This window comes from Schistocerca americana, chromosome 4, assembly GCF_021461395.2.
Source record: "Schistocerca americana isolate TAMUIC-IGC-003095 chromosome 4, iqSchAmer2.1, whole genome shotgun sequence".
Taxonomy (NCBI): Eukaryota; Metazoa; Arthropoda; class Insecta; order Orthoptera; family Acrididae; genus Schistocerca; species Schistocerca americana.
In genome coordinates, this window is record NC_060122.1 from 789643984 (window position 1) to 789662357 (window position 18374).

An 18374-nucleotide genomic window follows, 5' to 3' on the forward strand; every position below is an offset into this window, starting at 1 on the left:
GGTGCGGTCCCCTACGGCACTGCGTAGGATCCTACGGTCCGTGCGTCGCTGCGGGGGCCGGTCCCAGGTCGACGGGCACGTGCACCTTCCGGCGACCACTGGCGACAACATCGATGTACTGTGGAGACCTCACGCCCCACGTGTTGAGCAATTCGGCGGTACGTCCACCCGGCCTCCCGCATGCCCACTATACGCCCTCGCTCAAAGTCCGTCAACTGCACATACGGTTCACGTCCACGCTGTCGCGGCATGCTACCAGTGTTAAAGACTGCGATGGAGCTCCGTATGCCACGGCAAACTGGCTGACACTGACGGCGGCGGTGCACAAATGCTGCGCAGCTAGAGCCATTCGACGGCCAACACCGCGGTTCCTGGTGTGTCCGCTGTGCCGTGCGTGTGATCGTTGCTTGTACAGCCCTCTCGCAGTGTCCGGAGCAAGTATGGTGGGTCTGACACACCGGTGTCAATGTGTTCTTTTTTCCATTTCCAGGAGTGTATTTCCACAATTCAATCCGATCTTGACCTTTACTAGCACATTAGTTTCGTATAACAGAAGAATGTAACTGTTTATTTTATGCCGTTAAAATTCTCAAAACTGTTGGGTAAGATTTACTCAAACTTCTGTTTTTCAACTTGTAAGTGCTCGATTAAGCCTGTGGTTTTATAATGCCAGTTAATGAAGATCAAAAAAGGTCGAATATGGGAAATAATTCGTGCAGTCGCAAATTTTTGTAAAATTTTTGGAGGGTCTGTCATCAACAATATACTTGAAATACTGACCGGTGGGGACTGAAGCTAGGGGTGGGGGTTCTTTTGATGGTCAGCTTTTCACGTTTTTCTTAAATAACTCGAAGACTACGGTAGGGGCATCTGATTCACCATGTATGTACCCACGAAGCGGTCGGATCGTGGCGTCACTGAACCCCTGCCTAAGGTCACGGAATTGGACGAACGTATGTTATAGAGCTTGTAGTGGGTAAGAGTTGACGCTACTTGTTTTATTTAGCACCAAGGCAGACAACTTGTTCACTTTTGGATCCTTCTTAGTTTAGGTTAGAGTTTTGTTTGTGCTTTTGAATTTCTAAGGCCTGTGTGCAGATCCCAGCATAGTTCACGGTCAGTTATTGCTACCGCAACAGTTGATGGTTCTCTGGTCCCAACGAATGATCTGATACTGTTGATTTAGCGACAATTGGTCTTGTGTTCCTTAAGGTGGGTGCTAGTGGTTCTTCTTGTATTTCCTATGTACCGGGTGATCAAAAAGTCAGTACAAATTTGAAAACTTAATAAACCACGGAATAATGTAGATAGAGACGTAAAAATTGACACACATGCTTGGAATGACACGGGGTTTTATTAGAACCCCAAAAATATGTATTGCTAGACGCGTGAAAGATCTCTCGCGCGCGTCGTTTGGTGATGATCGTGTGCTCAGCCGCCACTTTCGTCATGCTTGGCCCCCCAGGTCCCCAGACCTCAGTCCGTGCGATTATTGGCTTTGAGGTTACTTTAAGTCGCAAGTGTATCGTGATCGACCGACATATCTAGGGATCCGGGAAGATAACATCCGACGCCAATGCCTCACCATAACTCCGGACATGCTTTACAGTGCTGTTCACAACATTATTCCTCGACCACAGCTATTGTTGAGGAATGATGGTGGACATATTCAGCATTTCCTGTAAAGAACATCATCTTTGATTTGTCTTACTTTGTTATGCTAATTATTGCTATTCTGATCAAATGAAGCGCCATCTGTCGGACATTTTTTGAACTTTTGTAATTTTTTGGTTCTAATAAAACCCCATGTCATTCCAACCATGTCTGTCAATTTGTACCTCTCTATCTACATTATTCCGTGATTTATTCAGTTTTCAATTTTATACTGACTTTTTGATCACCCGGTGTATCTGATAGCAGGTGCAAGGGATTTTATGTAGTGCTGCTGTGGCATGTCGCTGGGATAGGGCCTTTGCAGTGTTCAAATATTCGTGGAACTTTTCCTCTTTGTTTATACGCTGTATCAATTCCATGTTTTGTGAGTATTCTGCTGATGCGTCATTTTCAGTAGAAGATCTAGACATTTTAAGGAGCAGTGCCCTATTTATCTCTGTGTCAGAGTAGTCGGTTAATCTGAAGGCAGTTCTTAAAGGATGGACCTTATCCTGCTAGTACTATGGTTCACAGATTCTTGTAGCTCGGTCCACCATTGATCTAATAACTCATTTTTTTTCTGCTTCGGATGGTGACTCGACTTTCTGTTAAGATATCTGTCCCTGTGAGTGGGCTCTCTGTGGACTTAATGCCATGAAGTTCCGGCAAGTTTTATATGTTCCTGCACATCCAAGATAATGATTGACTTTCTTTCTCTTTTTCATTAGTATATTTTTATTAAAAATAATATTATTCAGAAAATACGGAAATTCTGAGAGTTCGTATTCTCTATGGAGCATTATAACGAAAGGATCAAATGGTTCAAATGACTCTAAGCACTATTAGACTTAACATCTGAGGTCATCAGTCCCCTAGACTTAGTATTACTTAAACCTAACTAACCTAAGGGCATCACACACACCCATGCCCTAGGTAGGTGTCGAACCTGCGACCGTATCAGCCGCGTGATTCCGGACTGAAGTGCCTAGAACCACTCGGCCACAGCGGCCGGCACGAAAGGCTCATCCACGTACCCAAAAATAACATCACGATATCTTCTTCGCCGTCCGAAGGGTGCTTTTATACGACTGGAATACTCTGTGTGTCAAACGCTTGGAACACGATGTTATAACCGTTACACGTCTTCCACTACGGACTGCTGAAACTCTACTAACCGGTCTCATATTACGGTGGCTCGTATGTTACTCGACTTCTTGTCACAGTGTAACCGCCATAGTGTCGCCACGGAACGACATTCAGTGCGTCCGAAAAATCGTCGTGACATTACGGTCGCTTTTTGTGGGTAACACAAACGAAATGAAAGGTTGAAACTCGCGTTACGTTGGACAGTATCGCAAGAACTCTCTGCAGCATGACGTTCAACGTTGTGTGCGCGCGCCGTTTGCACAACACAACGAACAGCGTAACAGCAGCGTATCAGGCCACGTAGGTCAAGGTGTGAACGGCATAGAGGAATGTTCAGTCTTTTCTGCGGCTTACTAAATTCTAATCTGTGAACAGTATCCGACGCGGATATCTCGCGTGAACAACGAAGAGCAACCAAACAGAAATAACATTAATTGGTGGGACAAGCAGTTAAAAGATACCGGCACTTTCTGGGAGACCTTCGTTTAGTGACGAGTCTGTGGAAGTTGTACGGGATAGCCACCTAAGAAGCTCCAAAAATCGGTGAGTGCGTGTGGTCGAGGGTAAGACGTAAGAAAGGATTTCATAAAGTTTTAAAGAAATAGCTTCGTTTTCGGATTACAAAGTGCAGTTTTTGCACTGTGTCAAACCGACCGACAGACCCAAGCGAGTCGAGTGTGCTAATGGTATGCTTAATGAGATCGATTATGATCGACGGTATGTGAAGAGGATTGTTTTTAGCGATGAGGCTACATTTCACATCTGTGGTCATGTTCATCGTTATAATGTCAGAATATGGGCTTCTGAAAATCCTCGTGCCTACACTGAATAGGTATATAACATCCATAAGGTGAAAGTGTGGTCTGCCCTGATGCATGATAAAGATGAAGGCCCATTTTTCTTTGCGGAGCAGACTGTGATGTCAAACAACTAACTTGACACATTGTAGTTGTATGCAGTCCCACAATTTCGTGAAGATGTCATCTTTCTACAAGACGGCGCTCCTCTACACTACGCCAACAACGTTTACTAGTCCCTGGATGCAAAATTTCCCCTTCGATGAATAGGAAGCGCTGATTCTAAGTCAAGGTCACCACAATCCTCGGACCTAGGGCCATTAGACTTTTACTTTTGGAGTTATGTAAAACAACGCATTTGCAGTGAGCGTATCAACGACAGTAATTATTTAAAACAGAGAATCACAGATGCTATTCACTCTGTTATATCAGATCCCACTAGACGTGCGAGGGAAGAACTACACTACTGGCCATTAAAATTGCTACACGAAGAAGAAATGCAGGTGATAAACGTATATTTATTGGACAAATATATTACATTAGAAGTGACATGTGATTGCATTTTCACGCAATTTGGGTGCATAGATCCTGAGAACACAGTACCCAGAACAACCAACTCTGGCCGTAATAACGGCCTTGACACGCCTGGGCATTGAGTCAAACAGAGCTTGGATATCGTGTACAGGTACACCTACCCATGCAGCTTCAACGCGATACCACAGTTCATCAAGAGTAGTGACCGGCGTATTGTGACGAGTCAATTTCTCGGTCATCATTGACCAGACGTTTTCAGATGGTGAGAGATCTGGAGAATGTGCTGGCCAGGGAGGCAGTCGAACATTTTGTGTATCCAGAAAGGCCAATACAGGACCTGCAACATGCGGTCGTGCATTAGCCTGCTGATATGTAGAGCCACGGGTAGTAACACACCTGAAATGTAACGTCGACTGTTCAAAGTGCCGTCAATGCGAACAAGAGGTACCGAGACCTGTAACCAATGGCACTCCCTACCATCACGCCGGGTGGTACGCCAGTATGGCGATGACGAATACACTCTTCCAATGTGCATTCACCGCGATGTCGCCAAGCATGGATGCGACCACCATGATGCTGTAAACAGATCCTGGATTCATCCGGAAAAATGACATTTTGCCATTCGTGCACCTAGGTTCGTTGTTGAATACACCATCGCAGGCGCTCCTGTCTGTGATGCAGCGTCAACGGTAACCGCAGCCATGGTCTCCGAGCTGATAGTCCACGCTGCTGCAAACGTCGTCGAACTGTTCGTGCAGATGGTTGTTGCCTTGCAAACGTCCCCATTTGTTGACTCAGCGATCGACACGTGATTGCACGATCCGTTACAGCCATGCGGATAAGATGCCTGTCATCTCGACTGCTAGTGATACGAGGCCATTGGGATCCAGCACGGCGTTCCATATTACCCTCCTGAACCCACCGATTCCATATTCTACAAACAGTCATTGGATCTCGACCAACGCGAACAGCAATGTCGCGATACGATAAACCGCAACCGCAATAGGCTGCAATCCGATTTTTATCAAAGTCGGAAACGTGATGGTACGCATTTCTCCTCCTTACACGAGGCATCAGAACATAGTTTCAACAGGCAACGCCGGTCAACTGCTGTTTGTGTAAGAGAAATCGGTTGGAAACTTTCCTCATGTCAGCACGTTGTAGGTGTCGCCACCGGCGCCAACCTTGTGTGAATGCTCTGAAAAGCTAATCATTTGCATATCACAGCATCTTCTTCCTGTCACGTCATCTTCGTGGTGTAGCAATTTTAATGGCTAGTTGTGTACTTTCACGAAACTCTGTCCCCCACATCCCTCATTCTCTACTACAGAAGGTAGTGCACCCTCCTTAATAGAAAAACAGCCCACTATACCTCTGTTGCAGCCTCCTATAACGCTCATGCTACGGTATAACTTGCACGATTTCAAGGCTCCGTATAGCTTCCCAAGAAGCTATGTAGGGCAACAAATGGAAGCCACACCGAATTGCGCTGCGCAGGTATGGACCCTTCGAGAGTTTCTCTTCCGTTTCCATCTTGTTTCACATTTCTGTCTTGTTTCATCGCTTTTCTGTGAGAGATTAAAACTGCACCACGGTTTAATGGACGCACTGTATTTCTGTGAATCACCAAGACATAGCAACTTGTCGACTTCAGCCTAGCTATCCATTTCAAACGAGTATCTGGTTCGCCTATATACAGACTTGCTACCTTATAACGTGTGGTCAATTACTCACCTTGACGATGTCGTGCATGAGGCTGTAGCGGAACATCCAGTCGAGCTGTATCTGCTCGTTCTCCAGGATGTCCTGCAGGCTGCCCTTGGGGCAGTACTCGGTCAGCAGGTAGCAGTTGGGCGGGTCCACGCAGGAGCCCAGGAAGCGCACCAGGTGGTCGTGGTGCAGGTCCTTCATCTGCAGCAGGCAGCACCCAAGTCATATGAGAACACATGTAACGTGAAACGGAGACAGGAGCAAACAAGTCCATTTGCCGCCTGTCTCAGGGAAGCCACAAAAATTGTTCAACATATAGTTCATTAATTTGCAGAATTTCGAATAGAAACTCGTCGCTTGGCGATGTCACAATACTTCAAGTGGATAAATGATAGAGACATTTGTGATTGGAGGGAGAAGATACATTGTGCCAAATGAAAATTTTGTCCCTAAATGACATCAGATTATTATGCTATCATATGAACCTAAACGTGCTTCATGCCACAGCCATTACAACAATGTGTGTCATAACAAACAAATAAAGTAAATAGTATTTCTCCGTGTAATACAATATTGCTTGTAGAATAAAACGAAAGCGCACCGTAATATCTCTAGTGGGTGGTCCATTGATAGTGACCGGACCAAATATCTCACGAAATAAGCATCAAACGAAAAAACTACAAAGAACGAAACTCGTCTAGCTTGAATGGGGAAACCAGATGGCGCTTTGGTTGGCCCCCTAGATGGTGTTGCCATATGTAAAACGGATATGAGCTGCCTTTTTTAAACGGTAACCGCCATTTTTTTATCACATATTCGTGTTGTACATAAAGAAACATGAACGTTTTAGTTGGACCAATTTTTTCGCTTTGTGGTAGATGGCGCTGTAATAGTAACAAACATATAAGTACGTGGTATCACGTAACATTCCGCCTGTGCGGACGGTATTTGCTTCGTGATACATTACCCGTGTTAAAGTGGACCGTTTGCCAATGGCGGGAAAGGTCGATATCGTGTTGATGTATGGCTGTTGTGATCAAAATGTCCAACGAGTGTGTGCTATGTATGCTGCCCGGTATCCTGGACGACATCATCCAAGTGTCTGGGCCGTTCGCCGGATAGTTACGTTATTTAAGGAAGCGTTCAGCCACTTGTGTAACCTCAACCACGATCTGTAACAAATGATGAGGCCCAAGTAGGTGTTTTAGCTGCGTTGGACGCGTTCTATTTAGCGAAGAAGCGTCATTCACCAACAGCGGTAACGTAAATCGGCATAATATGCACTATTGGGCAACGGAAAATCCACGATGGCTGCGACAAGTGGAACATCAGTGACCTTGGCGGGTTAATTTATTGTGCGACATTATAGGAGGAAGGCTAATTGGTCCCCATTTTATCGATGGAAATCTAAATGGTCCAATGTATGCTGATTTCCTACGTAATGTTCTACCCATGTTACTACAAGATGTTTCACTGCATGACAGAATGGCGATGTACTTCCAACATGATGGATGTCCAGCACATAGCTCGCGTGCGGTTGAAGCGGTACTGAATAGCATATTTCATGACAGGTGGATTGGTCGTCGAAGCACCACACCATGGCCCACAAGTTCACCGGATCTGATGTCCACGGATTTCTTTCTGTGGGGAAGGTGAAGGATATTTGCTATCGTGACATGTGTCAAAGGCTCTGTCAATGCGTGTGCGAACATTACGGAAGGCCAACTATTAGCTGTTGAGAGGAATGTCGTTACACGTATTGCCAAATTCATTGACGTTGACGGACATCATTTTGAGCAATTATTGCAATAATGTGGTATTTACAGGTATTCACGCTGTAACAGCATGTGTTCTCAGAAATGATAAGTTCACAAAGGTACATGTATGACATTGGAACAACCGAAATAAAATTTTCAATCGTACCTACGTTCTGTATTTTAATTTAAAAAGCCTACCTGTTACCAACTGTTCTTCTAAAACTGTGAGCCATATGTTTGTGACTATTACAGCACCATCTATCACAAAGCGAAAAAAGTGATCCAATTAAAACATTCGTATTTCTTTACGTACTACACGAATATGTAATACAAAATGGGGGGTTCCTATTTTTAAAAAAGCGCAGTTGATATCCATTTGACCTATGGGAGCGCCATATAGCTGGTCAACCATCTGCTTTCCCCATTAAAGCTAGACAAGTTTCGTTCTTTGGAGTTTTTTCGTTTGACACTTATTTCGTGAGATATTTGGCCCGGTCACGCTCAATGAACCACCCTGTATACAGTGTATCTCGCCGATTGACATGTACACTTGTATCATGACTAGCGCTGTTTAATAAGACAGCTTAACTTAAATAACTATCTCCTACCGTCACGTGGCGTTAACATTCACCCGTAGGGCTTCTCACGTTAACATTCATACCGACGTAAATTTTTTTCCTAGTATTAACTGCAGTCATTTCATAAAATAAGCTGTAATGTAATGAGGTGTTCAATAAGTAATACAACACTTTTTTTTCTGAAAGCAGGCTGGTTTTATTAGGATTCCAATACACCATATTAGCCGGCCGGTGTGGCCGTGCGGTTCTAAGCGCTTCAGTTTGGAACCGCGTGACCGCTACGGTCGCAGGTTCTAATCCTGCCTCGGGCATGGATGTGTGTGATGTCCTTAGGTTAGTTAGGTTTAAGTAGTTCTAAGTTCTAGGGGACTGATGACCTCAGAAGTTAAGTCCCATAGTGCTCAGAGCCATTTGAACCATTCTGAACACCATATTATTCCCCACCCTTTGACAACAGCACCTTATTTTTCAACATTGCCTCCGCCTTATGCCACCTTACTGGGAAGTCCTATTTGCCCACATGGTACTACACCACTGGTCGACATCGGAGCCAATCTCCTGCTGCAACAGTAACCTCCTCATCATGCAGGTCTGTTTCTCTTGTAGCGCATCCTTCACTGGACCAAGCTCGTTGCTCTTTATGGTCCTCTGCGAGGTATCGATAAACCCTGAAAGCGCACACCTTCCGGAAAAGTGTATCAGCACTATCAAAAGAGACGTCCAGTTGTGCATCGATCCCTTCGCATGAGAGTTGGAAATTGGAAATTTGTGGTAAGGACTATGGGGCCGAACTGCTGAGGTCATCGGTTCCTAGGCTTACGCAATACTTAATCTAACTTAAACTCACTTACACTAAGGACAACATGCACCCATGTCAGTGGGAGGACTCGAACCTCAGAAGGGGGGAGCGGCGAGAACCGTGGCAAGACGCGACAGAGTGTCCGGCCGTTTCATCTCTACAAGAGTCAGAACTGTGTGCGGCCAGTTGGCAAGCGGGAGATCCGATATGTCTGCGCGACCTTGTTGCGATGATGGCAGGTGCCTCTCCCAACGACTCACCTTACTATTGTTCCCTGACAATCTCCGTAGACATTCTGCATGCGCCTATGCATATCTGTGCTACTCTGGTTTTCCGCCAAAAGAAACTCGATGACAGCTATCTGATTGGAACGCACCTCTGGCCGGCCGCGGTGGTCTAGCGGTTCTAGGCGCGCAGTCCGGAACCGCGTGACTGCTACGGCCGCAGGTTCGAATCCTGCCTCGGGCATGGATGTGTGTGATGTCCTTAGGTTAGTTAGGTTTAAGTAGTTCTAAGTTCTCGGGGACTGATGACCACAGATGTTAAGTCCCATAGTGCTCAGAGCCATTTGAACCATTTTTGAACGCACCTCTGTTACAGACGCCTCTTTGAAGTCTACTTAGAGCGCCGCCATCTATCAGAACTTCATAAAACAATAGAGACTGAAGAGGAAATATTTCACAATGTCCCATAACAAATGCCGCACTTTTTCAACTGGAACTAGCCGAGAAGAAAAGCGTTGTATTGCTCATTGAACGCCGCTCGTACGTGTATACGTGTAGAATAAAGGAACACATACCACATTTAAAATCTTGATACAGTGTATCTTGTCAGCCCTTATGTACACTTGTAACAAAAACTAACGCCATTTAGCGAAGCAGCATACATTAAATAACAAATTAACAGTGTGGTTGTTATATGGCGTTAAGTGCAAATGGGCTTGTTACATAAAAATTCAGATGAACGTCTACATTTTTTTCGTACTATAAGCATAGCCATTTCATAAAATGATCTGTAAAATAATAGAATGAATAAAGGTGGCAATGAAAAGAATGTTACAATGCCTTGAAAGTATAAAGGGCAGAAATTAACGTAACTTTTCGCTCTACTGTACACTGTGTGAAATCTACATTTCAACCCCGTTTACATTTTGTAGAATGAGAATGCGAAACATTATGACATTCTTATAAAAATACGTGGCAAGAAAGTCAAAATACAAAAATTTTAGCACTGTAGACTTTGATCTCGCCGCCATCTCACGGCTGTTGCGTTTACTTCTAGTGTTGACACAGTCTCCTCGAATCAGCCCAACCCACTAGCTGCGCAGCTGGACCAGCAAGTCTTGGAAGGTGTCACAGTACCGGTTTAATCCGAAATTGTTTTGTTCCTTCAGCAGGCGCTGTGGTTCTCTGTTCCCGTCAACAAAAATTTCCAATTCTTCTAGTACATTTAATGTGTGGCTTTTAGGTGCCCAGTTTCATAGACATAACTCTCTACATAATACTAGGAAATAGGTTGTGAGCGTTGACTTGACTTTAGCATGACAAGGCTGCCTCACTAAACAGCACCAGTTTGCGACTTTAATGTACAAGGAAACGGCTCAGATACAGTACCTCAACATATGAAATGTGGTATATTTTTGTTTTATTCTATACAGGTTGTCCCAGGAGCAGTGTTCAATATTCAGGGATATGACGGGAATGATTATTCGAAAGAAGAGACTTCATGCAAACATTATGTCCTACCCCAAATGATCTCGGAGGTAGGATAGATTTAATGTACATTGTTATTTAATTTCTGTATTATTCAATATGTTGTCAGATTTACACATGTGCAACAGTTGGTGAACATTACAACATGTGTCCGCCGCTCGTGGTCTCGCGGTTGCGTTCTCGCTTCCCGAGCACGGGGTCCCGGGTTCGATTCCCGGCGGGGTCAGGAATTTTCACCTGCCTCGCGATGACTGGGTGTTTGTGTTGTCCTCATCATTTCATCATCATCCAGGAAAGTGGCGAAATTGGGCTGAGCAAAGGTTGGGACATTGTACGGGCGCTGATAACCGCGCCGTTGAGCGCCCTACAAACCAAAACATCATCATCATCATCATTACAACATGCACTGTACAAAGTATCAATTGAAAAACACGTATTATAACACATTCACCTCTGAGTATTATCGTAGACGCCATATCAGAACTATTGTACAGTTCTCAGTGTTTGAGTATCTCACCTTGAACTTCAGTGCACTTGTACACTCTTGTGAGAACATGCTGCTTTACGTGTCTGAGAGGCTCTGCACGTTCTCCAATAAGGGCAGCAGACACCATGATGTGACCAAGGAATTCGTCTCGCGTGTTCACCTACCGTTTGTGCACCTGAGACTTCATCCAACGCCGTAAATAAAAATTTAATAGCGTAAGGTTTGGCGATCTTAGCAGGTAGGTAATTGCACTACCACGGTCGCCCAGAAATTAGGGTAAGTGCGGTTGGGGTGTCCCCACACACGTCTGGTAAAATGTGGACGGCCTCCATCATGCTGCAAGTACACTGCAGGCCGCGTGCAAAGGAACGTTCTAAAGGTGGTCAGCAAACGAATTTTCCTAAAAATGTTAGTAGTTCTGCCCCTTCATACGTTTTTCTAAAATGACAGGATCTGTCTACATATTACCGAAGTGTCGCTTCAAAAGTTGATGGAAAAATATACTTGGAAATTGGTTTCCACTGTAACGAGAGGGTTTTCCTGCGACCGTCGATGATTATTATGTGTCTTATTGATATCATCCCGCGTAAACCCGTCTTTATGCCGTCTTTATGAGTGAATAGTATTAATGGAATCAAATGAAGCTTGTCGTTTAACCAGTGATAAAATTCAAGTGTTGTGCCATTGTCGAAAATGTGAAGATTGTGGAAACGTTGGATAAGAAATGCGTACAAGTGATCCTCATGTAATGTTTATGGGACATCGACACCTGCAGAAAGTTGTTGTGTGCTGGTAGCAGAACTACACTGAACGATTTCAAAAATGTGTTCCTGTAGCTACAAATTCAGAAGAAAAGCGGGAACTTGGAAGAACGCTGTTTCACGCAGTGTGTTGAAAACACTGACAAACACTGTACTATCAAGCATTCGACTTGTTGAGAAGCGTCAACGGTATTATTCGACAGCGGCAGGAGCACTACCATCGCAGAAGCCGGAAATATACACCATATGTGCATACTCTGATCAGACCGAACTTTATGACAACCTAACTGTTAACCAGTATGTCCACTTTGCACGGTAACAGTGGCGACGCGTCGTAGCATGGAAGCAATGATACCTTGGTAGGTCGCTGAACGAAGCTGGAACCATACCTGCATACACAAGTCACCTAATACCCGTAAATTCCGGCGAAAGGGGCGATGAACTCTTTCACCACGTCCAATCACATCCCAGATGTGCTCGATCTTATTCAGATCTGACGAGTTGGAGGACCAGCAGATCAACTGGAAGCACTCCATCACACTCCTTGCCTTGTGACATAGCGCAGTATCTTGTTGAAAAATGCCACTACCGTCGGGGAACATGATCGACATGAGGGGGTGTACGTGGTCTGAAACCAGTTTACTGTACTCCTTGGCCGTCATGGTGCCTTGTACTACTTCCACTTGACCTATCAATGCCCACGTGAAAGTTCCCCAGAGCATAATGGATAATGGAGATGCCGGCCGCGGTGGTCTCGCGGTTCTAGGCGCTCAGTCCGGAGCCGCGCGACCGCTACGGCGCAGGTTCGAATCCTGCCTCGGGCATGGATGTGTGTGATGTCCTTAGGTTAGTTAGGTTTAAGTAGTTCTAAGTTCTAGGGGACTGATGACCAAAGATGTTAAGTCCCATAGTGCTCAGAGCCATTTGAACCATTTGATAATGGAGCCCCCACCAGCTTGTCTCTGTCCAACAGTACGGGTGTGAAAGAGCTGTCCCTTGGAAGACGACGGATTCGCGCCTTCCCATTGGCACGATGAAGAAGGTATCGATATTCATCAGACCATGCAACGTCCTGCCACTGCGCCAACGTCTATTGCCGATGGCCACTTGCCCATTTCAGTCGTTGTTTCGACATCGTTTTGTTAACATTGGCACATGCACGTGTCGTCGGTTGCGCGGGTCCAATGTTAGGAGTGTTCGGCGCACTGTGTATTCAGACACAGTTGTACTCAGACCACCAATCAAATCTGATGTTAATGCCGGCACAATTCGCCGACTGTGCTGTTTTACCAGTCTTCCCAGCCTGCGACGTTCGGTATCTTAAATGGTTAGTGCCCCCCCCCAGCCCAACACCGTCTGGACGTGGTTTCACCTTGGTTTCGTCACGTGTCGAAGACTCTCACCTCAAAACTCCTCGAACACTCGACAAGTCATGCAGTTTCCGAAATACTCGTGCAGAGCCTCTGGACCAACACGATCTGCCCTCGGTCAAACTCGTATAGATCGCGCGCCTTCCAGTCCTAGACTAGGGCAGCATTCTAACTGAGTCTACGTGCACGGTGGCATTTCAGATAGCGCGACAACAAACGCAGTAAACCGATACACACTTAATCCATCTCACTACTTCTCTCACAACACACAGTGGATAACTACGCCTTTAACGGCGTAGTTTAATGGCAGAAAGGCATCACGAACAAAGAGGCTGAAACCCAGTGAGGTAGGTTGCGCTGAAACAAAACGTCAAAGAGGTTTGGTAGGTAAGGCACATAAGTGCGCGCCACTTGCCCAAAATCAAATGTACATTGCATGTGTTCTATCTCGGAAACCATTCTGAAAAGAGCGTATGTCCATATGAATATTTTCGGCTTCACGTGAGCGTTCTGTCATGTCCGTGAATACTGAACATTTCTCCTTGGACAAACTGCATGTGTATTATTGTAATACTTGTAGAAACAGTACTGCTCATTTGTTCAATTTGTTACCTGAGAGATTCTGAAGATGGTTGTATCCGAAAAGCGTTGAAGTGTTTGTTTTTGTAAAGGTAAAAATATCGAGCAAAATGGACAATGACATTGCCGCATAAAAACAGCACGAGCTATAATCAGCCGAGTGTCCTGATTAACCTGTACTCCAGAAGTACGTCGCGAAGGAAAGCAAGAATATCCGCTTTTAGGTTCAAGTGTCACCCTATGTTTACCTACGTAACTAACGGACATTTTTACCGCGGTCGTAAGTAATATCTGACTTGACTTTTTATGCACTCAAATCTATTACAGCACTTTTAATTTGCGAATATTTGAGTTTAACGTCTCATTTTCATCAGGTAATCAGAGATGAAGTACTAGAATAGTTTGAGAAGGACGTAGGAAGAAAAGCAGCTTTGTTCTGTTTAATTTCACTATCGTGACATTCCCTTGCATTGACATAGAAAGCACGGGAAACCCTGATCAGGATGTTTGAACACTTATTTGAATCCTGCGTCCCCGTAACATGAACGGAACCCCTTAACCGCTGTATCATCTCGTTAGGTTATGTATCAGCATTCTATGATTTCCTCTTGGTAATTAGAGCCACTAACAATGCTAGATTTCCTGAGACAGGACATCACATTATTTACGCATCTGATAAAACCTACAAAGGCCGAATCCTCTAGGAACTTAACAAACTCAAACGTGACGCAAAAGAAGAAGCCACTGGCGTTGCCAGTGCATCGACTGCTCTGTTTGTATTTACTTGCTTCCTGCGTCTTATATACTCCTCCAGTGTTTTACTCAAAGTTAACCGCCTTTCGCTGACTTCAGTGGCACTCATTTTAATCATCTCTTGGAATGGTCCCTTGATGAAATCAGATTACAACATTTCTTGTCTGTGAGCTTTTTGTTTGTTACACAACATTACTTTACAGTCAACAGTCGCACGTCGTAGGGCGTCGTCAGTTTTATTTAGGATTAATCTTCATCTACATCTATAATCCGAAAGCCAAATTACAGCGTCTGACCAATGATACTTCTGATGCCACTATCTACCCTGTTGCACTCACGAAAGGTATTTGGGAAGAGCGGCTGTCAATAAACCTCCTAATCACCTCTAAATTTCTCTGATTTTCTTGTTGTGGTCATTTCGCGAGACTTTTGTAATGTTTCCTTCAAAGGAAATTGACTAGTCAGCGAGATTTACTACAAATGTTAATAGGATGACGTGTACCACCACTTTAAAGAGAATCCAGTATTCTGACCTCGATATGAATACCATCAAAGGAAAGGTCCTTCTTTCATGACAACTTTAGCTTCAGATACGTTGTAGTTTTAAAATTAGGAAGAAACCTATATTGTATAAGTTGCCCAAAGCAAAATACGAAATTTCCTACAAGAAAAAAACTGATTTGTGCATGTGCAATATAGCAAAGTGCTGACACACTAAAGCAAGTTATGTCACTACAATGAGTATAAATCAAGAGACAATTTCGAACCACGGAGAAGACAATAACACACAGGGAGCGTCAAAAATAATCATCCGATTTCGCAATTGTATGCCTTCTACACGCTAGAAACTCTGTGAAAATTTTAACTTCACCATAATTTCAACCACGTTGTAATTAGGTTACGTTCTTGTCTGTCTGTCACTTTGGTAGCAATTTTGCGATTGATTTTAAATAAATTTCCCGATAAGCTTGAGAACTGAAATGATAAACATAACTCAGATCTGGATGGCACTGCAATACTAACTCGCTTTCTTGTATGGTGTGGTTGTGTACTACTGCCGTTTGCTCCTTTTTCTTGTTCCAGTCGTGAATGGTTCACTGGAAGAACGACTGATGGTCAGCAACCGTGTGAGATAAAATATATCAAATTTTTACCTTCATGCTCTTTTCGTAAGCTGTACGCAGGAAACAATATATTGACTGAGTCAGGTGAAAATGTAACTGAGATGATCTTATTAAAATGCTCGAAATCTGTTCAAAAATTTCACACAAATACACACACACACACACACACACACACACACACACACACACACACACACACAAGGCTAAAAACCATACATAATTAGTTGAATAAAAATTAATTTTTAATATATCACGTTTTTAAATCGGAACAAAATGTAAAAAATTGTTTCTCCTCACCCTAAACATGTTCCTAATCTCAGACAAATAGTCTGCATTACTTGTAACTATGAATTTTTAATAGCTATGAAAATACTTGGTAAATTGGAAATGAAAAACATGGTGTGCATGCTCTGCTTAATTAATGCGTGAATAGTCCTCCTCCTTCCTTACTAAATGATGCAAGAATAACTGAGCTCTTTACTATTATCTGTTGCATGCATCCCACGTTTTTCGTTTTAAATCTTGCAAGCTATTGATAGCTATTAAAGATTCAAAAGCAGAGCACACATTTAAATATTTTTTATTTTACAAGGTATATCTTTTATATGCAAATACATACAGCCTCGGAGTACCCTTTACATTTATGTTTCGTGTTAATTTCCCGCAAATGGCTTAAAACACAAATGTCACAACAAAACATACCAGACAGACACATTAGGAACGCTTAACACGAAGAGTAGACTACAGGGGAAGTAATACAAAACTCTGTTGAACACATGCAAATCTGTTGAAACGGAGAAGCCAAAACGTCTTCCGTTGCTGTGTTATCTCAATTTCCACTCAATGCACTCTCGGTAATGAACAAATGAGAGAGCTTTTCTCAACTTTACATGAAAAGGCGACTTATATCTTGTGCGGAGGTAAAATTTTCGTTTCGAAGCGTAAGTTCAAATTTTCCTCGGGTTTATCTTTTCATTAGTATGGAAGACAGTGATGTGAAGTTCGGTGAACATTCTAGAAAGGTCCACTATTTCGACGTACGGTGGTCGCCGTCTCGGCGCCAAACTCAATACTACTTGGTGTATTACACTGGAACCTCATTTATGCTGGCTAAGTGGAACCGTAATTCCTTCGGATTATTGCAAATCCCAATAATCCGGAAATAAAAATAAAAATAAATAAATTGCAGTGGAATGTCATTTATGCGAACTAGGTGGGAATGTAATTCCTCTAGCGTATCGAAAATTCCAATAATCCAGATACTAAAATTAAAAAAAAACAGACAGGTCAAATGCCGCCCGTACAATCATTATATTTATTTATTATTTTACGTAAATACACGAATTACACATTAAGTTCATGAAAATGTACACCAGAGACTGGAAAAAAAAACACAGTGAGTGTTATGCACTGAAATAATAACGAAAATTTTTTGTGGTCCAATATTTATTACGTCCTTTACTTGTAGCATGATCTCTCGGGCGTTTCACCATCGGTCTCGCTGGAGTCGTTTCCGCCTGGCGTTCCGAATAAACTGTTGTACTGTCCAGCTGAATTTTCGACTCTGTGTGTGTCATAATATCTTCATATTTAGCCGAAAAATTGCCAGCTAATCCATCACCAGTATCTCACTGCCTTCAGACGAACAGACGGTAATAATTTCATCAGACATCATCATTTTGAAACAATAGCTTTCAATTTCTTTCCGGCTGCTCTTCCAATCCGTCACCGTTGATGTACCAACACCAAATTCAGCAACTATTTTTTTAATAGTTCCTCCTTATCCATCCTACGGCGCTCATCAGACTTTTTGTTGATGGACACTACCACCTTCTTCCTCTTTGGAGTCATTTCACTCGCGCTAACAGGGGCAGTACAGGGTGTCTCTCCGAAGAAGTGTCGGGCACATTTTTTTTGCTTTTTCGGCAGATATCTCCAATTTCCGTTTTGCTATGTGTAGCTGGTGTCACACGCTCCGTGAGAGGGCCACTGTCGACGGAAAGCGTCGGTTTGGTTCCAGTTAAAAATAAAATTGTTTTTAAAACGAAATTTTATGTGCCCATTCACTAGACCCGTCCCAAATTAGTCTAGTTCGATATCCGTTTTGTTGTTGTTGAGGTCTTCAGTCCTAAGACTGGTTTGATGCAGCTCTCCATGCTACTCTATACTGTACAAGCCTCTTCATCTCCCAGTACCTACTACAACCTACATCCTTCTGAATTTGCTTAGTGTATTCGTCTCTTGGTCTCCCTCTACGATTTTTACCCCATACGCTGCCCTCCAATACTAAATTGGTGAGCCCTTGATGCCTCAGAACATGTCCTACCAACTGATCCCTTCTTCTAGTCAAGCTGTGCTACAAACTACTCTTCTCCCCAATCGTTGTCAATACCTTCTCATTAGTTATATGACCTACCCATCTAATCTTCAGCATTCTTCTGTAGCACCACATTTCGAAAGCTTCTATTCTCTTCTTGTCCAAACTATTTATCGTCCATGTTTCACTTCCATACATGGCTACACTCCATACAAATACCTTCAGAAACGACTTCCTTACACTTAAATCTATACTCGATGTTAGCAAATTTCTCTTCTTCAGAAACGCTTTCCTTGC

The 18374-nt window shown here is 43.6% G+C and overlaps 1 protein-coding gene across 2 annotated transcripts in view; it reads right to left on the reverse strand.

Moving 5' to 3' along the window:
- Positions 1 to 18374, reverse strand: part of LOC124612952 (atrial natriuretic peptide receptor 1-like) — a 1199832-nt gene that overhangs the window by 246251 nt on the left and 935207 nt on the right. For both annotated transcript variants that reach the window (XM_047141468.1, XM_047141467.1), the window contains one exon: positions 5865 to 6041. In XM_047141468.1, the coding sequence (XP_046997424.1) occupies positions 5865 to 6041 (177 nt within the window). The remainder of the gene's footprint in view (positions 1 to 5864; positions 6042 to 18374) is intronic.